Source organism: Macadamia integrifolia, chromosome 6, assembly GCF_013358625.1.
Source record: "Macadamia integrifolia cultivar HAES 741 chromosome 6, SCU_Mint_v3, whole genome shotgun sequence".
NCBI lineage: Eukaryota > Viridiplantae > Streptophyta > Magnoliopsida > Proteales > Proteaceae > Macadamia > Macadamia integrifolia.
Window position 1 is genome coordinate 36397462 of NC_056562.1, and position 19147 is coordinate 36416608.

At 37.0% G+C, this 19147-nt stretch overlaps 1 protein-coding gene across 1 annotated transcript; it reads right to left on the minus strand.

The window, feature by feature from the left end:
• Nucleotides 1-450: 450 nt before the first annotated feature.
• On the minus strand, nt 451-10212 carry LOC122082455 (ABC transporter C family member 10-like). Its single transcript, XM_042650034.1, has 13 exons — nt 9796-10212; nt 9514-9586; nt 7246-9337; nt 6547-6867; nt 6381-6467; nt 5091-5678; nt 4844-5008; nt 3951-4245; nt 2954-3168; nt 2553-2858; nt 1746-1809; nt 1424-1663; nt 451-724 (listed from the first exon to the last, which is right to left on the minus strand). The coding sequence occupies exons 3-13, from the start codon at nt 9310-9312 to the stop codon at nt 612-614; spliced, it is 4461 nt and encodes a 1486-aa protein (XP_042505968.1). The 5' UTR covers nt 9313-9337; nt 9514-9586; nt 9796-10212; the 3' UTR covers nt 451-611.
• Nucleotides 10213-19147: the final 8935 nt, after the last annotated feature.

Genomic DNA, 19147 nt, shown 5'->3' on the forward strand with positions numbered 1-19147 from the left:
CAATATACTCTAAACTTCATAGTTGAAATTCTGACACCATCCTTTTAGTTTAAGGGACTTCTCAAAGCCATGATATAAGGGATTGCTCGGTTTTGGGCCTTTTGGCATTTCACTTTTTAATCTTTAGTTTATAGGTAGTGTGGGCAAACGGAAATTTCAATGAGAACTAAAAGAGGTCTAAAGGAGGGATCCGGCTCCTCCACTGCACACAAGAGGCAGCAACTCAAGTCCAACGCCCTAAAATGCCTCATCATGGAATCCAACATGCAGATGAGACATTGAATCTGAGCCGCCACCAAATGAGTTAGTTCAGGTCGAACACCTGTCAAGCTAGACATACAATATGGGACAGTCTTCTTACATTTTGCGATGCTAGTATTTCATTCACTTTATGTGCAGAAAAGATGAAATGATCAAAACCTCTCCAAAATAAAGATTAAAGATGACAAATGCATGATAATACCCTTTTTAATTAATGAGTAAATTTCTTTAGAGCATCATATACATTACATAGGAAAGACAAGGATATGAGGCCCTTTGAGCTCTTCCCCTCCATCGTGCTCAGGGCCTCCCTACTTAAACTACTACTTAGTTGGACTGTTTATTAGTAACTAATGTTGATTAGCTGAGTGAAAATGTGACCAGTATTCCCTAACAAGCTGGCCAAACAATGATCCTTCTCTATTCATCAGCGTCGTTGGTTCATCATACTCCACTACTTTTCCTGAAAAAGGAGAAAATAGAAAGTTTTAAGACACTCAAACAATCAATAAAGAAGTTCATAAGAATCTAATTTTATAGGAGAAATCAAGATCAGCATAATCTTTTGACTTTATAAACATAGGAATATGAAGGAGAAAACAAACCAATTAACATAAATGGCTAAACTTTCTGATCCCCTTCTCCACAAAGAGAAAAGGGTGAGACCAATTATGCACATTCCTTGGTAATTTTTGAACATCTAGCTCAACTGCTTATTAGTCTGGGCGAGCATGGCAATCTGTGAGCCCCTCTAGTGTGGAGTACAAAGAAGAAACTAGATGGTGGCCTAAGCTTTCTGTCAGGAAAATGTTTATCTAAAGGAGATGACTTGAAGATCTAACTAATAGGACTGGTGAGACCGGTAAATCACAGTTCCCTTACCCAGGTTAGGACCACGCCTCATGTGTTCAACTATCCATGGGGCTTACCTATCCCCCACCCCACGCCACCCTTGTACACCCCCCCCCCCCCCAACCCACACACACACACTAAAATAAGAAGAAGAAGCTTCCCTTCCCTTGCCCCCTCCCACCCCAAAAAGGGAAGAAAAACAGTTTTCCTTCTCTGAGTAGCCAGTAACTATAACATTTTAACAGCATTCCTTCGATATGGCAGGGACTCTTCTTTGTTGGTTACTACATAGGCTGAAGTTGAGACTTACCATCACTCATGGCGAGCACCTTTGTGCAGTCCATTACAGTTGGTATTCTGTGGGCCACCGTAATAACAGTGCAATCCGCGAATTCAGTTCTTATGGTTTTCTGCAGTATTGCATCAGTTGCATTATCTATTGATGCAGTAGCTTCATCAAGCACCAATATCCGACTTCTTCTTAAAAGAGCACGGCCCAAACAGAATAACTGCCGCTGTCCCATGCTCCAATTTGATCCATCTTCAACTACTGTAATTTCAGGTTGTTAAATGATTCATAGCTGATAAATATAAAAGAAAGAAAGAAAAGGCAGTCCACCTATGTAACTTACCTGAACCATCCAGACCCTTTTCTTTCTCTTTTACAGCATCTTGAAGCTGGCATTTTCCAAGGACCTTTCAAAATGCATGAACATATAAGCAGTGAGCAATACCAAGTCAAATTGAAACTGCGACTGATGATAATACCAAATCCATTTTACAAATAACTGCTAATTCTGCCTAACATGGAACAAGTTTCCAAAGCTATTGAGAAAATTTCACAATCACATCAGACCTCTTAACCAAATAATTGCTGCCTCTCTTCTAATGGATTTCCTTCTGACTTGATAAACGAGGAACTATGCCTTTAAAGAATTAAGATTTCTATCAAGTTTATGTTCTATGTTCAATTGTTCACTGGTCAAATCTCAAACATGACAGAGTCAGATTAACCAAGTAGCAAGTCCACAACTCTATTTCACAACAAAAAAGCGAACTTGACCAGCAGCTTCTTCATTGAGTCATTGAGACTCCTAAATATGTAAATAGGAGGCCCAAACAATCTCCCAAAGACAGATGGATAAATGGATAGCCCTTTGTCATATAGGGTAAATAAGCAATTAATTTGAGAGCCATTTTATTCAGTGGCCTTACAGGTTTCAGCAGAATTGATAGCATAAAACTGGTGGATTTTCCTGTTGGAAACACAGCTCCTGCAGTCTAGTGATGGGGACAAGTAATGATGCAAATAATTTTAAGTTTTAACTTATTGTAATAGAATTCCTAGAGTCAAGGTGGGCGAAAATTAAGATGTTGTTCTTGTTAGTTTCACAAGTTAACATAACTCTAAAGCAACCATACACTAACAGTTATCATACCTCCCATATTTCCTCGTCAGTATATTGTGATAAGGGATCCAAATTGTATCTTATGGTCCCATTGAAAAGCGTAGGATCTTGAGGTATGATCCCAATTCGTGACCTCAGATCATGAAGACCTATCATGGAGATGTCAATGTTGTCTATGATGATCTTTCCATCTGCTGGCTCCACAAGGCGAAACAGAGCACTGATCAAAGTTGTTTTCCCACTACCAGTGCGACCAACGATGCCAATCTTATGTCCTCCTTCAAATGTACAACTGATCCCAGAAAGAACAAGTGGAGTATCGGGCCTATATCTGATCTGCTTGACAACAATTTCCTTAGTGAATTATTTTTCATGAATTATTATGCTGAACTCACATTCATGCACAGACATGATTCTTGTATAGAAGTTACCTCCAAATCACAGATCTCTACTTTTCCCACTGCAGGCCAACTTGGTGGGGGCTGGTTTTCTTCTATTACTTCAGAGGCTTCACTGGGTATATGCATGTACTGGTTTAGCCTTTCAACAGAAATGATGTAATTTGCTAGCGTACACTGGTTTTGAATGGAGAAAATGAGGGACATGTTCAACGAAAGACCATAAGATAGTGCCATACCAACAAATCCTGCCATCAAGAGATTAGTAACCAAAGTGTCCAATGGGTGCTTTCATATGCAGGAATCTGAAGTAACTCATCTCAGTGTTTTCAAACAGTAGGGATAAAGAGTTTTTCCACTTGCGTAAGAGGTTATTTATAAGCCTATTAAGCTGGATAATAAGTGTTGCAAGCATGGCTTCTTAATATGCAGATAAATACATGAGATATATGAAATTTATAAGAGAACATAAAAAAGGAAAGACAAAATGAAGACAAAAATTAAATAATTGAAAAATAATATACCCTACCCGAAGTTTTTATCTATAAGAAACATAAAAATACAGTTAAGTAATGATACTATAAAAGCACTTAATTTGTATGTTATTATGCACATGATCCTCAACATTTCATGGTGCAAGGAAGGGGCATCACTTTGGCTCTTGGTTGAGGGGTGAACATTAAGCCTTGTGTTTTTTCTAATCAAGTCTAAGGTTGAAGTATGCCTGAGAGTTAAAAGAAATTAAACAAGGTATTGGATGGCAATCACAATCTTTGCATTCTAATACGCACAAAGGAAAGGGTAAAGTGGGAAATTAAATAATATATTGCTCCAAAGTATGGACGTGAAATCAATTATTTCATAAATAAGGGAGATCTGGTTAATATTTCCTATATAGAACTTGAACAGTGAATTTATAAAGATATATACTTAATGCCTACACATAAGGATAAGATTTCAAATTCACAAATCTAGGTGGAATATGAAGGTTAATTATGAAAAGAAACAACCATTACAGAAGAGAGCTCACCTGAGCCAAAAGTTCCTGGAGGAAGCAAAACCATGGCAAGAGCAGAGGAAGAAAGAACGGTGGCACTTAACAGTTCTAAACGTTGGATCAACCATTCATTAGCTGAAAAATTGTGGAAAAAGGGGCTAGCATTTCTATCAATGACATTTAAATTCGTAGCAAAAAATCGCTCTTCATCCTCAAAAGCTCTGATTGTCATGGCTCCAGCAATGGATTCTGCCAAATGGTTTGCTACAAATGACTTAGTCGTGCCATTAATCCGCATTAACTCCTTTGCAGAAGAAAAGTAGTATTTCTGTTGGTTAAAAACCAAAATCCAGCAAGAGTTATTTTCTGAGTTGTGCTAGCAAAATAACAAAATACGCTAAATAAAAAAATCCAGAAAGGAGAAAAGGAAGAACCAATCCTTGTAATTTATTTTCTTTTATTTATTCATTATTTATAAGAATGGATCCGCAATGAAATGGTGCATCAGTCTTCGCATTTTCAGGGAGAAGGAAACATTAGGCAGCTCCCATAAGGGAAATCCAATAGGGATTAGAAGCGATCCAATCATAAGAACAGTATCATCCCATCCATGCAGTTTTCTTACCCTTCATTCTGATAATCATCCTAGAAAATACAGTAACTAAGGTAGCTTTGAATTATGACCATTTGAATAAGGTTGGGTCTGTACCCACAAGATCATGTTCGTTGCTAGGTCCTGAGATGCTGCTGGATGAGAAGTTTATGCAAATAGAACACATCTATAATTTATGACATAGCCTAGCTAAATGTAAAAGTTAGTGATTCACTTGTGTGGATATTATTGATCATTGTGGCAATGTCAGAGACAACGAGGACTGCATTATGAGAACCTGAATTTTGTTATTTTAAATATAAAAGGATAATACCTGCAAGCGTAGTGTCAAGTAAATCACTGGTACATAGACAAATAGAACTTGCCAAGTAACAAAAGCCAATACTCCTAGACTCGCACAAGTATTTGCAGTAGACCCAAAAGTAAAGATTAAACTGAATGGGACATCAAGGTCTACAATACTCAAGTCAGAAGAAACCTGTACAAGGAAGGAAGATTAGTCTCGCAAATTTTTTTTTGAGGTGCATTTCATAGTTAAGTTCTATGATAGAGATGCTCACTCGACTCAATATCCGTCCCAGCGGTGTTGAGTCATAAAAAGACATCGGTGCACGGAAAAGAGAGTTCAATAGTTGAGAAAATATGGACTTTGATGTCTGGATACACAAAGCAACTGCAGCAAGAGATCTAAAGACCAAAATGAATGTTGAGCCAAATCCAATCACCAAGTAGACTGTGATCAGTAACAATTCGCTAACATGAGGATTCTGAACATTAGCAGCCATCCAAGCGTTCTGAGATATCTGTCCAGCCACAAATATGATGTGACAAAGACCTGCAATTGTGAAATATAAGAAGCCTTTGTTCTGCATTAGATACTGTATATAAGGCTTAAAGCTTGTATCTCCAATTTCTCTTTCTTCTTGCTTAATCAACTGATCTGTTGTTGATGCTTTGAACTGTTTCTCAGTGTACATTTTCTTAACCTCTCCGGAAGTAATTTCAACCCTCTGGGGAGAAGTAACCTCAGCTAGCGGTTCAGAACCTGCAGTGTCCTTGTGTGCATTGACAAGTTCTTGAAATTTTCGATTTGAGGCTAACAATTGGTGATAAGGTGCACCATGTAAGATTTCCCCATCAGACATTAACTGCCAACAAAATAGAACTTTATCAAAATGATGACAAAGAATTATGGATATCCTTAAAATATTTTTAGGGAGACTATAAAACCACTTTCTTCATATTTTGTTATACAATACAATTTTTGTTAAGTAGCTCTCTTTGTTCATGTTAGGTCAATGTCCCATACTAAGTCCACTCAAACTTGTACGTCTTAGAAGACAAATTTATTAATTTTCCCATTTCCTTGTCTCTGTAATTTATTTATTTTTTATTTTAAATGCCATTCAAGAGATTATTCTCTCTTATCTTCCCACCATATTGTGATAAATTGTCAACCATATTGATGGAACAAACTGGACTAGGTACCTACAGCCACTAGTTCGCTTCAGTATATGTGTATAGCAGCAGGGGAATTGAGAATATCTAGAAACAATCAATAGGTTTGGTTAAACTATGTTAAACGTGTTTTTAAAAAAAATCAGGAGTATAACTTGGCAAAGTGTACTTTGGATTTGGCCCTGGCCTGTTATTTCTACAGATAACCCGATCCCTATTGGACGAAGAATAATTACTTATGTTATTCACTAACGTTATAGGGCTATAAGTCAATACTCCAGCTACGTGTAACAAGAGCCACGGCTCATCTAAGGTTAATATCCTTTTGGCAACACAAAAGAAATGATCCAAAAATTGAAAAGAATCCAAATGGCAAGAGTTAGATTACTAACCAAAACAGAATCAAAAGCAGGAAGGAAATCGACTTGGTGGGTCACAAGTATGACTGCCTTTTCTGATAGGGCTCCCATCACATATTCCTGCCACACACAGTTCAGACATTTAATAAGAGATAGAAGCCAAATAGAATAAATTGTATGCAAGTAAGAGTCTGTTTACATTAAATAGGCTTGTGGCTGTGTGTGCATCTACAGCACTAAATGGATCATCCAATAGATAAATATCAGCATCCTGATATAGTGCACGAGCAAGTTGAAGGCGCTGCTTCTGACCACCACTTAAATTAACTCCTCTTTCTCCTATTTCAGTTAGATCACCAAAAGGCAGCATCTCAAGGTCCTTTAACAATGAACATTTCTCAAGTACTTCTTGATATCTTTGCTTCTCCATGGGAGAACCAAACAGAATATTCCCTTGTATTGTTCCTGTTTGAATCCATGCCATCTGAGAGACATAGGCAATCTTTCCATAAACTTGAATCTGTAAACAAACAAGAAGAAAATGATTGTTCACTTTAGAACGTAATCAGAAACTTAGCTCATTTTGAATAGGCCCAAAGTACAGATTCATGCCAAAACCTGTCTAAGAATGGAAGTCAATTTGATAACTAACAGAACATCAAAAAAGGATATGCTATTTATCGTTCTATAAGAAAGTTCTCTGACAAAGTACAAAAATGCTAAGCTCCCAACTGATGCAGAGAATCTGATATTAAAATTTTTATAGAAAAACTACACCAAGGGGACTAAGCAAGCAGGCACGCACAAGTTTTGTAATAGAACTACTAATCAGTCTTCTGAAATATTTACTTTTTGACCAAAAAAAAAAGGCTAATGATGGTAAGAGAGAAAAACTTACAGTACCCCCTACAAATGGAACTTCTCCAAGAATTGCTGCAAGAAGGGTTGATTTTCCTGAACCAACCTCTCCACAGACAGCCACTTTTTCACCAGGTTTAACCACTAGGTTTATGTTTCTTAACGTGAGCTTAGTTGGATTCTCTTCCCATGAAAGATCCGCTGACTTCATAGAAATAGAAACCCTGAGCTCCTCAACTTTGCCCTTTTGCCTAATATTCTCATTTTGTAACTCAGGTGCTTCAAGAAACTTGACAATTCTTTCTAATGAAACCTTTGCTTGAATGACGACTCCAATAACATCAGGGATCGTTCTAACTGGATCCTGGACAAGACGTAAAGTTGCTACAAAGGTGAAAACATTACTAGCATTGAGAGGAATTCCAAGGAAGTAACATGCCCCAAAAGTAGCTGCTGAGACCAAGACGGGGGATGTCCAAAACAGAAGTATGTTGTATGCTTTTCTCATTTGCACTGCTGACAACCATGTATATTCCTCAGACCTAAATCTTTCTATAACATCCTTGAAATGAGTCTCCCATGCATAAAGCTTCAGCACCTTCATGTTCACAAGAGCCTCAGAACAAGCCTTCAGCCTTTGATCTTGTGCCACCATGAGCTTAGTCTGGAATTTGTTCTGTAGTTTGGCGAGGGGAGTATTACAGAGGACAGTAAGTATTATTACAACTAGGGCTGCAAAAGTTGCAAGTCCCACAGCATGGAAGAGAATCACTAATGCAATGCAAAGCTGAAAGCTTGTTGTCCACGTTTGATGAAACCAATAAGGTAATTCACCAACTCTATAAGCATCTACAGTGACATAGTTCATTATATTACCAGCTGAATGCATCATCTTGGCAGCATTTGAGAGTCTAAGTTGTTTTTTATAAATGGCTGCAGAGAGCAAAGACCGGACTTTGATGCCGATTATTCTACTTCGGAAGTACCATTGCCTTTGTGATAAGGATTCTAAGCATTTTGCAATGAACAGAGACATGGCTAATACATAACCCTCGTATTTGAAGACTTCTTTTCCTTCAGCAACCTGAATGAAGGCGTTAAGAAGAAGAGGACCAGCAGACATTGTGATTACCTTAAGCGATGCAAAGAACCCAGAAATTAAAATTTCTTTCCAGTGGCAGGAGACTATTGTCCACAAAATTGATGGTGGGGTAGACAAATTGGACTGTTTGCGTTTGTTAAGTTTTTCCATGAAGAGGGTATAGCAGGTTTCTGCTCTGTCTACTTCACGTAAACGAGGTATATCTTCTTCCTCAAGGGTTTTCTCCCCACCTTTCCTCACCAAGGGGCTTAACCACCAAAAAAACATTTTACTGATAAATCCAGCATCAGCAAAAGGAGTCACATTGCTATCCAAATCAGTTTCACTTTCACCACTGCCATTGGCCTGACCATTCAAAGGTGTATAGAGGGTAGGACTGCTGATAGCATCACCAATTTCTTTAAATTTGTATACCTTGTAAGTGCATAACAACAATAGAATTGCTCCTGGCAAAGATAAGATATCCAAAACAATCCTAACCGATGCTTGTTTCACTACGATGGCAGCCAAGAGAGAGAAAACACAGAGAATTCCGGCGAACGAACAGGCAAATACTGACCAAAGTCTCAAAAAGGCTTTTGGAAGTTGTTTACCCCGAAGGCTAATGGTTAAAGCAAGTAGGAACCACGTAAAGCCTTGAAATAACAGCACCAGCCACTGATGCAGGGGTAGAATAGTGTGCACATTTCTCAAGTTATCTTGCAGTATCCAGATCCCATAACTGAAGTAAACCACACCCAAACCACCGTTAAAAATTGCAGAGAATATCTGAGAAGGTAAAAGGCCTTGGAAACGGGAGGGCGTCTGAAGCATTGCGGGTGATGGTTTGCGAATGAAGTTGAATAAGAACATGAGCAGAAGCAGGACATCAAAGGCAGTGACCAAGACATTGTTGATACATGAAGAAGGATGGGTGATGAGCATAAAAGCAGAAGAGCACTGCTTTCCACCTCCATATGAACACTCAGACTCCCCACAAAAAATAGTCCAGAGATCCTCCATCATGGTATACGTCTTTGCTCTTCAAACTCTGTATTGATATAGAAGGAGATGTCAAGAATCGAAGCTGCCTTCTCCTCTGTTTCCCATATAAGTACAAGTTGCGATTTATCAAAAGAAAAAAAAAAAACCCAAGAAGCTGATAGGTCGTAAGATTATGGGGCTCGTAAGATTATGAGGCAGGATTTTTGGAACCCATCAAGTTACCTGTATTGGACTGACGATGGCATGTTTTCCCTTCTGTTCCTTGAGAATTGGTATCGTTCCTTGGCCGATTCTTCTGTGCAGATGATTGAAGACATTATATAAAAAAAACAAAGAAAGAAAAAAGAACTCGAATGAATCGTTTCTGAAAGTGTTTGAAAAACCCAAATGGTTGAAACTCTTGCGCTAACTCCTGCAAGGCTCCAACACAAACCAAACAGTCTGGGCAGAGTAACCTAATTCAAGAAAGGTAAAGAAAGTAAAGTGGGTAAGTGGGTAACTCACATATAATGAATGAATCGATCATTCTCAGGGCTGCAGCTATAACTTTCGTTTGAACTCCGTAGTGAAGGTGAGACAGTGTTGAAGAGACAAAGGGGAAGAAGAAGAAGAAGAAGAAGGAGAAAGAAGGTCCCCTTCCAGGAAAACAGAAATGACCCAAATGGGTGGTGTTTGTGAGAGTTTTATAGAATTGTGCCGCCATGGAAGCTTATGCAAAATAAACAAAAGCGCTTGCTGTAATCGGATATCGTCATTGCTCACGTAGCCCAAGAACAACAATGAGTCAGTCAAATATGGAGATTCTTCCCTCATCGTCTCCTCGTGCCTCCCCTTCCCTATCAACATCTTGGAGATCACAATTAAGAGAGAGAATCAAGAGAGAGAGATTTCCACGACTCAAATTTCACAGAGAAATATAACGACGTTGTCCAATCCTCATCCCCAAATTGCAACAAAGTGAGTTTGTTTTGGACCGTTGGGTCTGGACAATGGGCTCCAGTTCACGGCGGGAAAGCTGGATCCAAAACTTCTTTTTACTTTTAAAATCCTTATTTTTTATTAATATTTAAATGACCGTGATGCTCCACTCAGCAAGCAACCAAGAGTTTTTTAAACGTCATGTTTGGCATACAACCTCTTTTCATCTTCCGAACGGTACAAATCATTCCTTGGATGTTTTAATAAAAACCAATGAGAGTGCAACTAAAAGAATCAATACGAATCATTCCTGTTTACTAAAATAATAGGTCATTCCTTAAATATAAATGGTCAACTTTGCAACCTCCTTTTCCATGTGAGGTAATAATATATGCAGTATAGAGATCTCATATAAATTAGAACTTTTGTCTAAAAAAAGTAGTTTTGCTTTTCTCTTTTTTATTTATTTATTTTTTGAAAGGTTTGACTTTTCTTCATCAGTTCTTCTCTCGGGGTCCTGAGTCTCCTGACTATGCTATTTTTATGTATATGAAAAACGCCAAACATTCCGAACCTTTTTTATATGTTTGATATGCGGTCCCTTCTCACCAAAAAAATTTATAAGGTACCGGGACAGGTATCGGTCATCTTAGAAATTGATATGGAATCGAAATGAATTGGTATTGGAATATTTGTATTGGATAGAAATACCCCTGATTTTCTTTAAAAATATATTATTTTGATATTTTCACCCTTAATTTGTATTAGGGGTGTTAATGGGTTGGTCCGACTAAATTTTGGTTTGGCTTGAATCAATTTCGGTGTGGCAATGCTAAAATCGAAACCGAACTAATAAGGAAATTTTGGTTTCAGTTTTGATGTAATTTGGTTTCGGTTTCTTATATCGGTTTGTAATCAGGTTGGTCTCAACTTTTGGTCTGGTTTGGATTCAAATTTGCAGACAAATGTATGCAAAACTATGCAAAATTTATGGCCCATTTGATAACTTTTCAAGAAATGTGTTTCTGCCGTTTCTGTGTCGAACGACGGCAAAAACAGAACAAAAGTGTTCGATAAAACTATTTCGTTTCACTTGTTTCCATAAATTGAAATTGAAATTTTTACATATTCATGGTTAAATAAATGACCCAGGCGAAACAAGTAGAGAAACATGACTTATCAAACACCTTAAATTCCATTTTTATTTCTAGAAATGGAAATTTATGTTTTCTGCCGTTTCTTGAAATAGAAACGACATAAACGTTATCAAACGGACCTTTAGTTTTTTTTTTTTTTGAATTTTGGATTGTTTTCTGTTTCTTATCGGATTGGTTTTGGTTTCAGGTTCATCCAATTTTCGGTGCGGTTCGATTTGATTTTGGGGTTGCAATAATCCAAACCGAAAACGAACCAATAAGGCTTAGGTTCAGATTGGTTCGAGCTATTATCGATTCGATCTAACCAATTAAACGCTTTGGTTTAGGGTTTGACACCCTTAGTTTGTATCGTTCCATCAATACAACATCAATCATGTATCAAGATTGAAGACCTACGAAACTGATATAGATCATCAGATATAGCTGATTAGAACTATGCTCTTAACAAAAAAATATCATTCTCCCTCATTCACATTTTTTTAACTGTAAATGGAAAATGCATTTTTCCAACAAATAAAAATGGAAAGTGCATATCTAGTACAGGACTATATGATTAGAGTGCAAGGATTGAGGTATTGGTATTGGATTGAGAGTATTAGTGGATTGGAAGTATTAGAGGGGAATGCCAAATGGTATTGATATTGGTTTAGGTCAATATGTTATGTGTCTCATGAATCATGGGTGTTTTTTTTTTTTTGGCTAACGACGGGTATCTAGACCTTTGGTCTGACTAGTCCCGTTGGCCCATACTAACCCCACAACGGCATGGATCGGGTCATACCGGAATTGAATGAGAACCATTCAATTTTCACTGAAAAGTGTGAAGAGCACTAAACACCCATGTGTGAATGACCCAATGTGTGCCTAGTGGGAGTCAAACTCAGGACGTCCGAGTTTATTGCTCGTACCAAGTTCGTTGCTCACCAACTGCGCTACCCCCTTGGGTTCATGAATCATGGGTGTAGTAAGTGGGTAACCTGAAAAACTTCAATATTTTATCTTATGAAGAAAGAAGTTAGCCCCCTCCTAATTAGCTAAAATCCATCCCTATAATTTCTCTTGAGAGATAGTGGAGGTTGGCATCCTCTTAATGAGTCAAAATCCGTAATTTTCCCTATTTTTTCTCCTTTGTGTCCTAAATTCTCTCTTTCTTAATTTCTTCCCTTCCATGCACGTAACACAATATCAATACGCAGCCGATCCTAAAATGGTATCACTATTGGATCAAAGGTAAAATCATAAAAATCTAATTTTTTTTTATATATAAAATAGGTGGTAAAAAGTGTCAATACAAAATGATTTGAATTGGTATTTTATCAGTATCGAAAGAAGATCGATATTGCCACCGATATGGATCTCCAAAACCCTGGTGGGGAGAGATCTTGGGAATCAAAGGGGCAAGTTGGGGGATAGTATTCCTCTCCATAAAGCTCAGAGACCAACGAGTGATTTCACAACTCAGGTGACCTCGGGATGTAACCCTCCCAGCTTTAAGATCACTTATTGATCACTGAGCTCTATGGAGAGGAGCCACATCCTAGCATTATCTACCTATTTTCAAAGTATGACATTCTTTGCCTCTCTCACACAAGTGCGCGCATGCACGCATGCTATGTAATAAAGAAATGGAATCCCATGTGCACAACGCATATTATCAGAATATTATACATTCTTTTGAGGTAAAAAAATCATTTTTTATAAACTCAGAATATAATATAGGGGCTGGGCTATGGTTTTAAAACTCAGGAACAAATTGATCTGATCGGCTTAGTCAGATTGAAATCAGCCGAGACTAATTCTAATTCTGGTTGATCTAGAACGGCCAATCCATACTGCATTTGCATTTCTAGAGGAAAGGTAGAATATTGCTAAATCTTAAACAATTTCGACTGATTTAGATTGAAATCAAATCACAATCAGCTGGGACAAATTCAGATCTCGATTCCACTCTTTATAAACCCGGTGATGAGTTTCTCTAGAAGGATGATGCCCGTATGAATGAGTGAACTTATTTTTGCCATGTGATAGATTAATAACTTTCAAAATTTTTGTAAACAAGTAGATCTTATGTCACAAAAATTAGGGACAATCAAAAGGGTCTCCATAGAGCATTCGACGACTCCTTACCGCCCATCGCCCAGGTAGCTATGGTCATTGCGTCGTTCTTCACATCTTTCTTAAACCATTGGATCATCGTTTTACTATGTGATGTTCACCCACGTAGCTATAGATTGACTTAGGTGATGAACGCTAAGAAGAGGAGCAGGATCCGTTTTGAAGAAGTTGTTTTCCAGTTTAATATTGATATTAATATTGATACTGGTATGGATCTGTCGATAGTAATATAAAGTTTTATTTTTATATTTTCTATTCTGATACCATCTATACAGTATTGGTCAAATATCAATATCAATTGTAAGGGTGTCAATTTCAAACCAAAACCAAATATCAAAATCAAAACCAAGTCGAATTAACTGGATCAAAACTGAACCAAATTTATTCGGTTCATATTCGGTTTGAATATGTGAGTATGCTATTTGATTCGTCTCGGTTTCAATTTAGGGTGTCAGAACCATCGGTTTGAATCGAAACCGAATCGAATTGTTCTTATCATTTAATATATATATATATATATATATAATTTTTTTTAAAGGCTCATAACTTGAGCCCATTATGACATTTAGTCCATCACAATCATGGTTCAAAAGTAAAATCGTTTTCATAACCAAATTAAAATTGCATATCAGAATCGAATTGGAACCGAAATCAAATTGAGCCGAATTGAATCAATTTAAATATTTAAATACAAAATCGAGTTAGTTCTCGATTCGATTATGATCCACCTTATCATCATTTAGAATGGAACCAAAATCAAATCAAATACCCAAAATTGAATCAAAATCAAATCAAATAACTGAAATCCAATCGATTACCACCCTTAATCAATCACGACCAATATACATACGAATATCTTTGTACTGGGACCCACCGATGGGACCCAACGACCATGAGTCCATGACACTACAATACAATCAAGTGCCAACCATCAATAGCTCTGTTCTTTTACTGTATCTTCCGAGTGCTTGCATTTATGCTTCAATGGTCCTTTCCCCAGTTCCCACCGACCTATCAGCTTTAATTATTCGTATCCTTATGTAGGAGTTTGGGCCACGGGGACTCTTTACAGGTTGTCGGCTTATTTCCTTTCATCAATCCCTTTGTGATGATGGAAATGTTGAATAAATACTATTGCAGAATAGGTAACCTAACCATGGTAGGCCCTTGGGCTAGTAATTCCAAGGGATAATTTTAATCTCACCAATAAAGATGAGAGTGAAATGATCACTTAAAAGTTGGATCACATGTTCACATCATTGATGGAAAAGAAATTCTATGGTGTGATACAAATCTTGAGAGAAAGTGAATCAGGTTTACGTATGAGGATGTACAAGAACAATCTTGATTCATGGATATAGAATAAATTTTATCTTTCTTCATTTAATAGATTCTATATCCACAGATCAGGAATGTACAAGAACATTATTGTACATGAACCTGATCCATTTACAACTTGAGAGAACTCAACTCTATAAATTAGTTTATAAAACGAGGAAACTTAAGATTATATCAATTCACGTCAAACCTCTTTCATAATTGATGCACCATTAGTTTTCATATGATTGACATGAATTTGTAGCATATAACCATTTTTCAAACCAATGTCTATGCTGGCCCACTCCAAAAGGTCTTTCATAATTGATGCACCATTAGTTTCCATATGATTGACATGAAATTGTAGCATATAACCATTTTTCAAACCAATGTCCATGTTGGCCCACTCCAGATCATATAGCATTTTCTAAATGGCTCCACGATTGCAACGATTGCAACATGTAACCCTTTCCTACCAAATTCAGTTTGGCATCATAACCAACATCTCTCATTGCTATTTCGTTACTCATTCCATGTGAATTGACTTGATGAAATTGTAGTCTCCAATCCATGCACGTGTCTCACTTTGCAAAGGAAAACTTTCGACCAAATATATTGTTTTTCTAAGATAAATATATTATCCATAGTTGTACAATTTGGAAATCATTGTTTGGACGTCTCTTTCCTTGTGTACATATATAGTGGGTTTTCATTGGATAGAAAATTAGAAACGTGGATTAATATAGTATTTGGTGTTTGGAAATATTGATGGAATGGCTGGAGGAATAGAGCGAGAATTTAAGCCATAGAAATGAGAGATAAAATAAAGATAATTAATAGAATTGGAGAATTGGCTTTATAGACGAAACCCGATATCTTAATTTTATAGAGTAAACTCACCTCCTACTCTTAGAGTATTGTGTTTGTCATTCAAAATCTATCTCTTCATTAGATGCATTAATTATAAATAAACTTTACAATGCGAATAACTACTACTTAATTATCAAAATTACTTATCTGTTTCACTTTAGATTTCACTTCTTAAATAAAGATTTAAGAGAAAAACTATGTTATGTTTTTCAATTTAACCTAATCCTAAATGGAAACCCATTCAGCTCAACTAAAATTGACACTCTCAGGTGAATCATGAATGAAATGCACCTTCAATAAAATAAGAAAAGAAAGAATAATAATGACCCAAAGATGAGTGGATGTGGAAAACCTTTCCTTTTGACAATTTAATAGGTCACTTGTCAATATTTCGGTAGTGAGTGATTTTGTTGAATAAGAGAGAGAGAGAGAGAGAGAGAGAGAGAGAGAGAGAGAGAGAGAGAGAGTGGGGGGCTCTCTGTGATTGCTTTTGACATCAACTTTGTCCTTTTATAACTAATGAACTACTTTTCAATTTTGATGCTTTATTTCCTTTTCATAACCAAAAAGAAAAAAATTATTGATTCTTTAACTACTTTTCCTCCTTGTCTGAACTTGGGAGTGGAATGCCTGGACCATTCGTTCTAACCATGGCCTAAAAAAATTTGAGAGAGAGAGAGAATTGATTGAAAGGTTTATAACAAATACCTTATATGTAAACATGATGCTATTCAAGATGAAGAGTGTCGAGAGTTGGCTTGCACTGATAGGTTCAAGCACTGTGGCCTAGTATCATCGATTAACTATTTTATAGTCAGATTAACCTGTTTAAACCTATTTAGTCCAATTATGAACTAATGTTTTATTTGGTACACAACTTATAACATTCATGTCATTCTACAAAAGGAAATGAAAAGCTAAAAGTAACAAAAGGGTTTGGAGTGGAGTGGACTGTGAGTAGGGTTTGATCCTATAAAAAAAAAAAAGTGAGTAGGGTTTGAGGATTCAGTCATTATCAATCATTCCCAGAAAAAAAAAAAAAAAGAACAGAGTCACCAAGCAATTAAACCACCCACTACTTTCATGAAAGTGAAGGGTGAAATTGAAACACATGTTCAAAGTTTGATGCTCAGACGTATCATCTTCTCTTTGTCAAATTTGCTGTGCTTTCTGCAACCAAACTCACCAGTGTAAAAGTGTACTATCTCTGTATTTGCATCACTGATCACCAACTGTTCTCATTCATCACTTTTCCCTGTAAACTTCAAGGACAGTAGTGTATGATCACATCAAACCATACTCCAACTTAAGCTACAAATCCAAAATATTTAATCATTTCTGTTATCTTATTCACTATGGAATCTCTAAAATCCAATCTGTCGAGGTAATTTTTATCTTTACTTTTCTCTTCTGTTTAAGCTTGGATTTCCTGTTTCAACAAAATATCAGAAGGTGTTCATCTGATCGATACACACAACAACGAAAGGACACAAGAAAAGATTCTAGTTTTCCATCACCATAGACTAATTTTTTGACAAGTTCAAAGGATTAAAATATTTTGATTAGTGATTTGTTTCCAACCCAATAATTTTTTTTCCTCAAAACAGAGGAAAAAAAGTGTTTTACTTCAACCATTTAGTTTTCAATCACAAATATCATAAATGGGGAAGGGAGGCTTGAAATTATAACCATCCTGATAACGACCAATGTGGGTCATCACAAGCTGACGCAGCGAATCTATTATCCTACTGAGCGCATTGGCTAGTTTATTGGTTAATGGCCGCCTACTCCTACACATACCCACTTACTCACACATGCATTTGATAGGGTTTGATCCTACAACCTCATCTCCTTAGAGGCGGCTCTCCAAGTCAAAGCAGCCACTATTAAGCTAAGCTAATGTTCATGACAAAAATCACATCCATAAACAGAAGTCACAGAACAAAACAAACAACCATTAGATCTCCTAAGATATCTTTTACACAAATCACTGTCTTACTTAACATGACCCCTTAATTGATTTAAACTCTCCAACCACCCCTAGAGGCTTTTACCACATACACATCACATATACAAGCAGACAAGGTGGCCCTTTGTACAGAAGAAACTTGAAACAGACGTGTGACCAAGACCAAAAGAACGAAAAAAACACATTGAGAGATTCAAGTTCCTCGTTATCATTTGAACATTTTCTCGAGCATATCTGTCCCAATACTCATTACACATTTCACCTATGGAACAAGTGCATGCATCTAAAACCCCACTTTTCTACAAGTTTGGTTTTCTATCAATTCATCTTATTGTTTTCTATCAGTTCATCTTATTTTTGCACTCATGGAGAAAAAATCTTATTGCCACTTTTTCTTGGGTTCTCTCTTTTTTCCTGGGGAGATGGGATGCTATGCATGATGGATGGATCCAGCTTTTCTAGGACATGGTAGGGGTGGCAACACACGACAGCCTTAAGCATCGACACACAGAACCCAACACATGGATGCTTACCTCGAGGTACTCCAGGTTGTTAGATGTGCACTGCCACTCACAAACAATAGATGCCATCATATTGAATTCTATCCCAAAGTGTCAAAATGTGGTGGCTTAAGAATTTCACCAACAATGAAAGCAAACTCATGCCGACCGGAATGGACCTATCTGATTCCTCAAGCTATGATTGTAATCTTATCTTTTAATTTTATAATAATTTAAAAATAATTTACCATTATATCATTCCGACAAATTATGTCTTATCCTAAACGAGATTACAAAAGCAAGATCATAATTTTTTTTTTTTCACTAATTTGTTTACAACAAGATTTTTCCCATTTTGTCTTTTTTAATGAAATGTCAAAACCCCAATTAATTTTTAGTGATGATTCTTATCAATCACAGGTGACCACATGGCAACCACTGGGTTGCTCCATGTAATCATTTGATAGAGCCATAAGGGACCCAGTTATGATTCCTTGGTTATTAGTGATTCTTATACCTCATAATTAGTCCCCATAAACCCTAAATCGGCTCCTCATAGCTGAAAACCCAGCTATCATATCCCAAAAACCCTAGAATCGACCACTCCAGAATGTCCAGAATCTGGATCAGTCATAGGGGAGGGGAGGGGAGGGGAGGGGAGGATGTAGAGAGAGAGAAAGAGAGAGAGAGAGAACAAAGGTAGGTATAATGCAGGGAACTTGGGACCGGTTGTAGCGTGGTTTCAAGTATCGTTCTCGTATCAATAGTATCGGCCATATTGGATTGATATCGGCTGAGACCGATCCCTGATCCCTAACTGATTTGGATCAATTATCAGTATCGTTTCAAGGGTAAAATAGTAAAAAATTAGTACTTTTAAAAAAAAAACAAAGCAAAACCGACGATACCCACCAATCCGATCCAATCCGGATCAGTATCGGACCATCCCCTAAATCCTTGGGTTGTAGCTCTTATGGATCAGTAACTGTGGATCCCAATCAAATGGAATG

Coding starts and splice junctions, on each gene's coding strand:
- LOC122082455 (XM_042650034.1), bottom strand. CDS start 9,312: ATGATGGAGGATCTCTGGACTATTTTTTGTGGGGAGTCTGAGTGTTCA. Junction 3,169..3,950: donor TCCAGGAACTTTTGGCTCAG/GTGAGCTCTCTT, acceptor TCTTGATGGCAG/GATTTGTTGGTATGGCACTA. Junction 1,664..1,745: donor AAAGGGTCTGGATGGTTCAG/GTAAGTTACATA, acceptor CTGAAATTACAG/TAGTTGAAGATGGATCAAAT.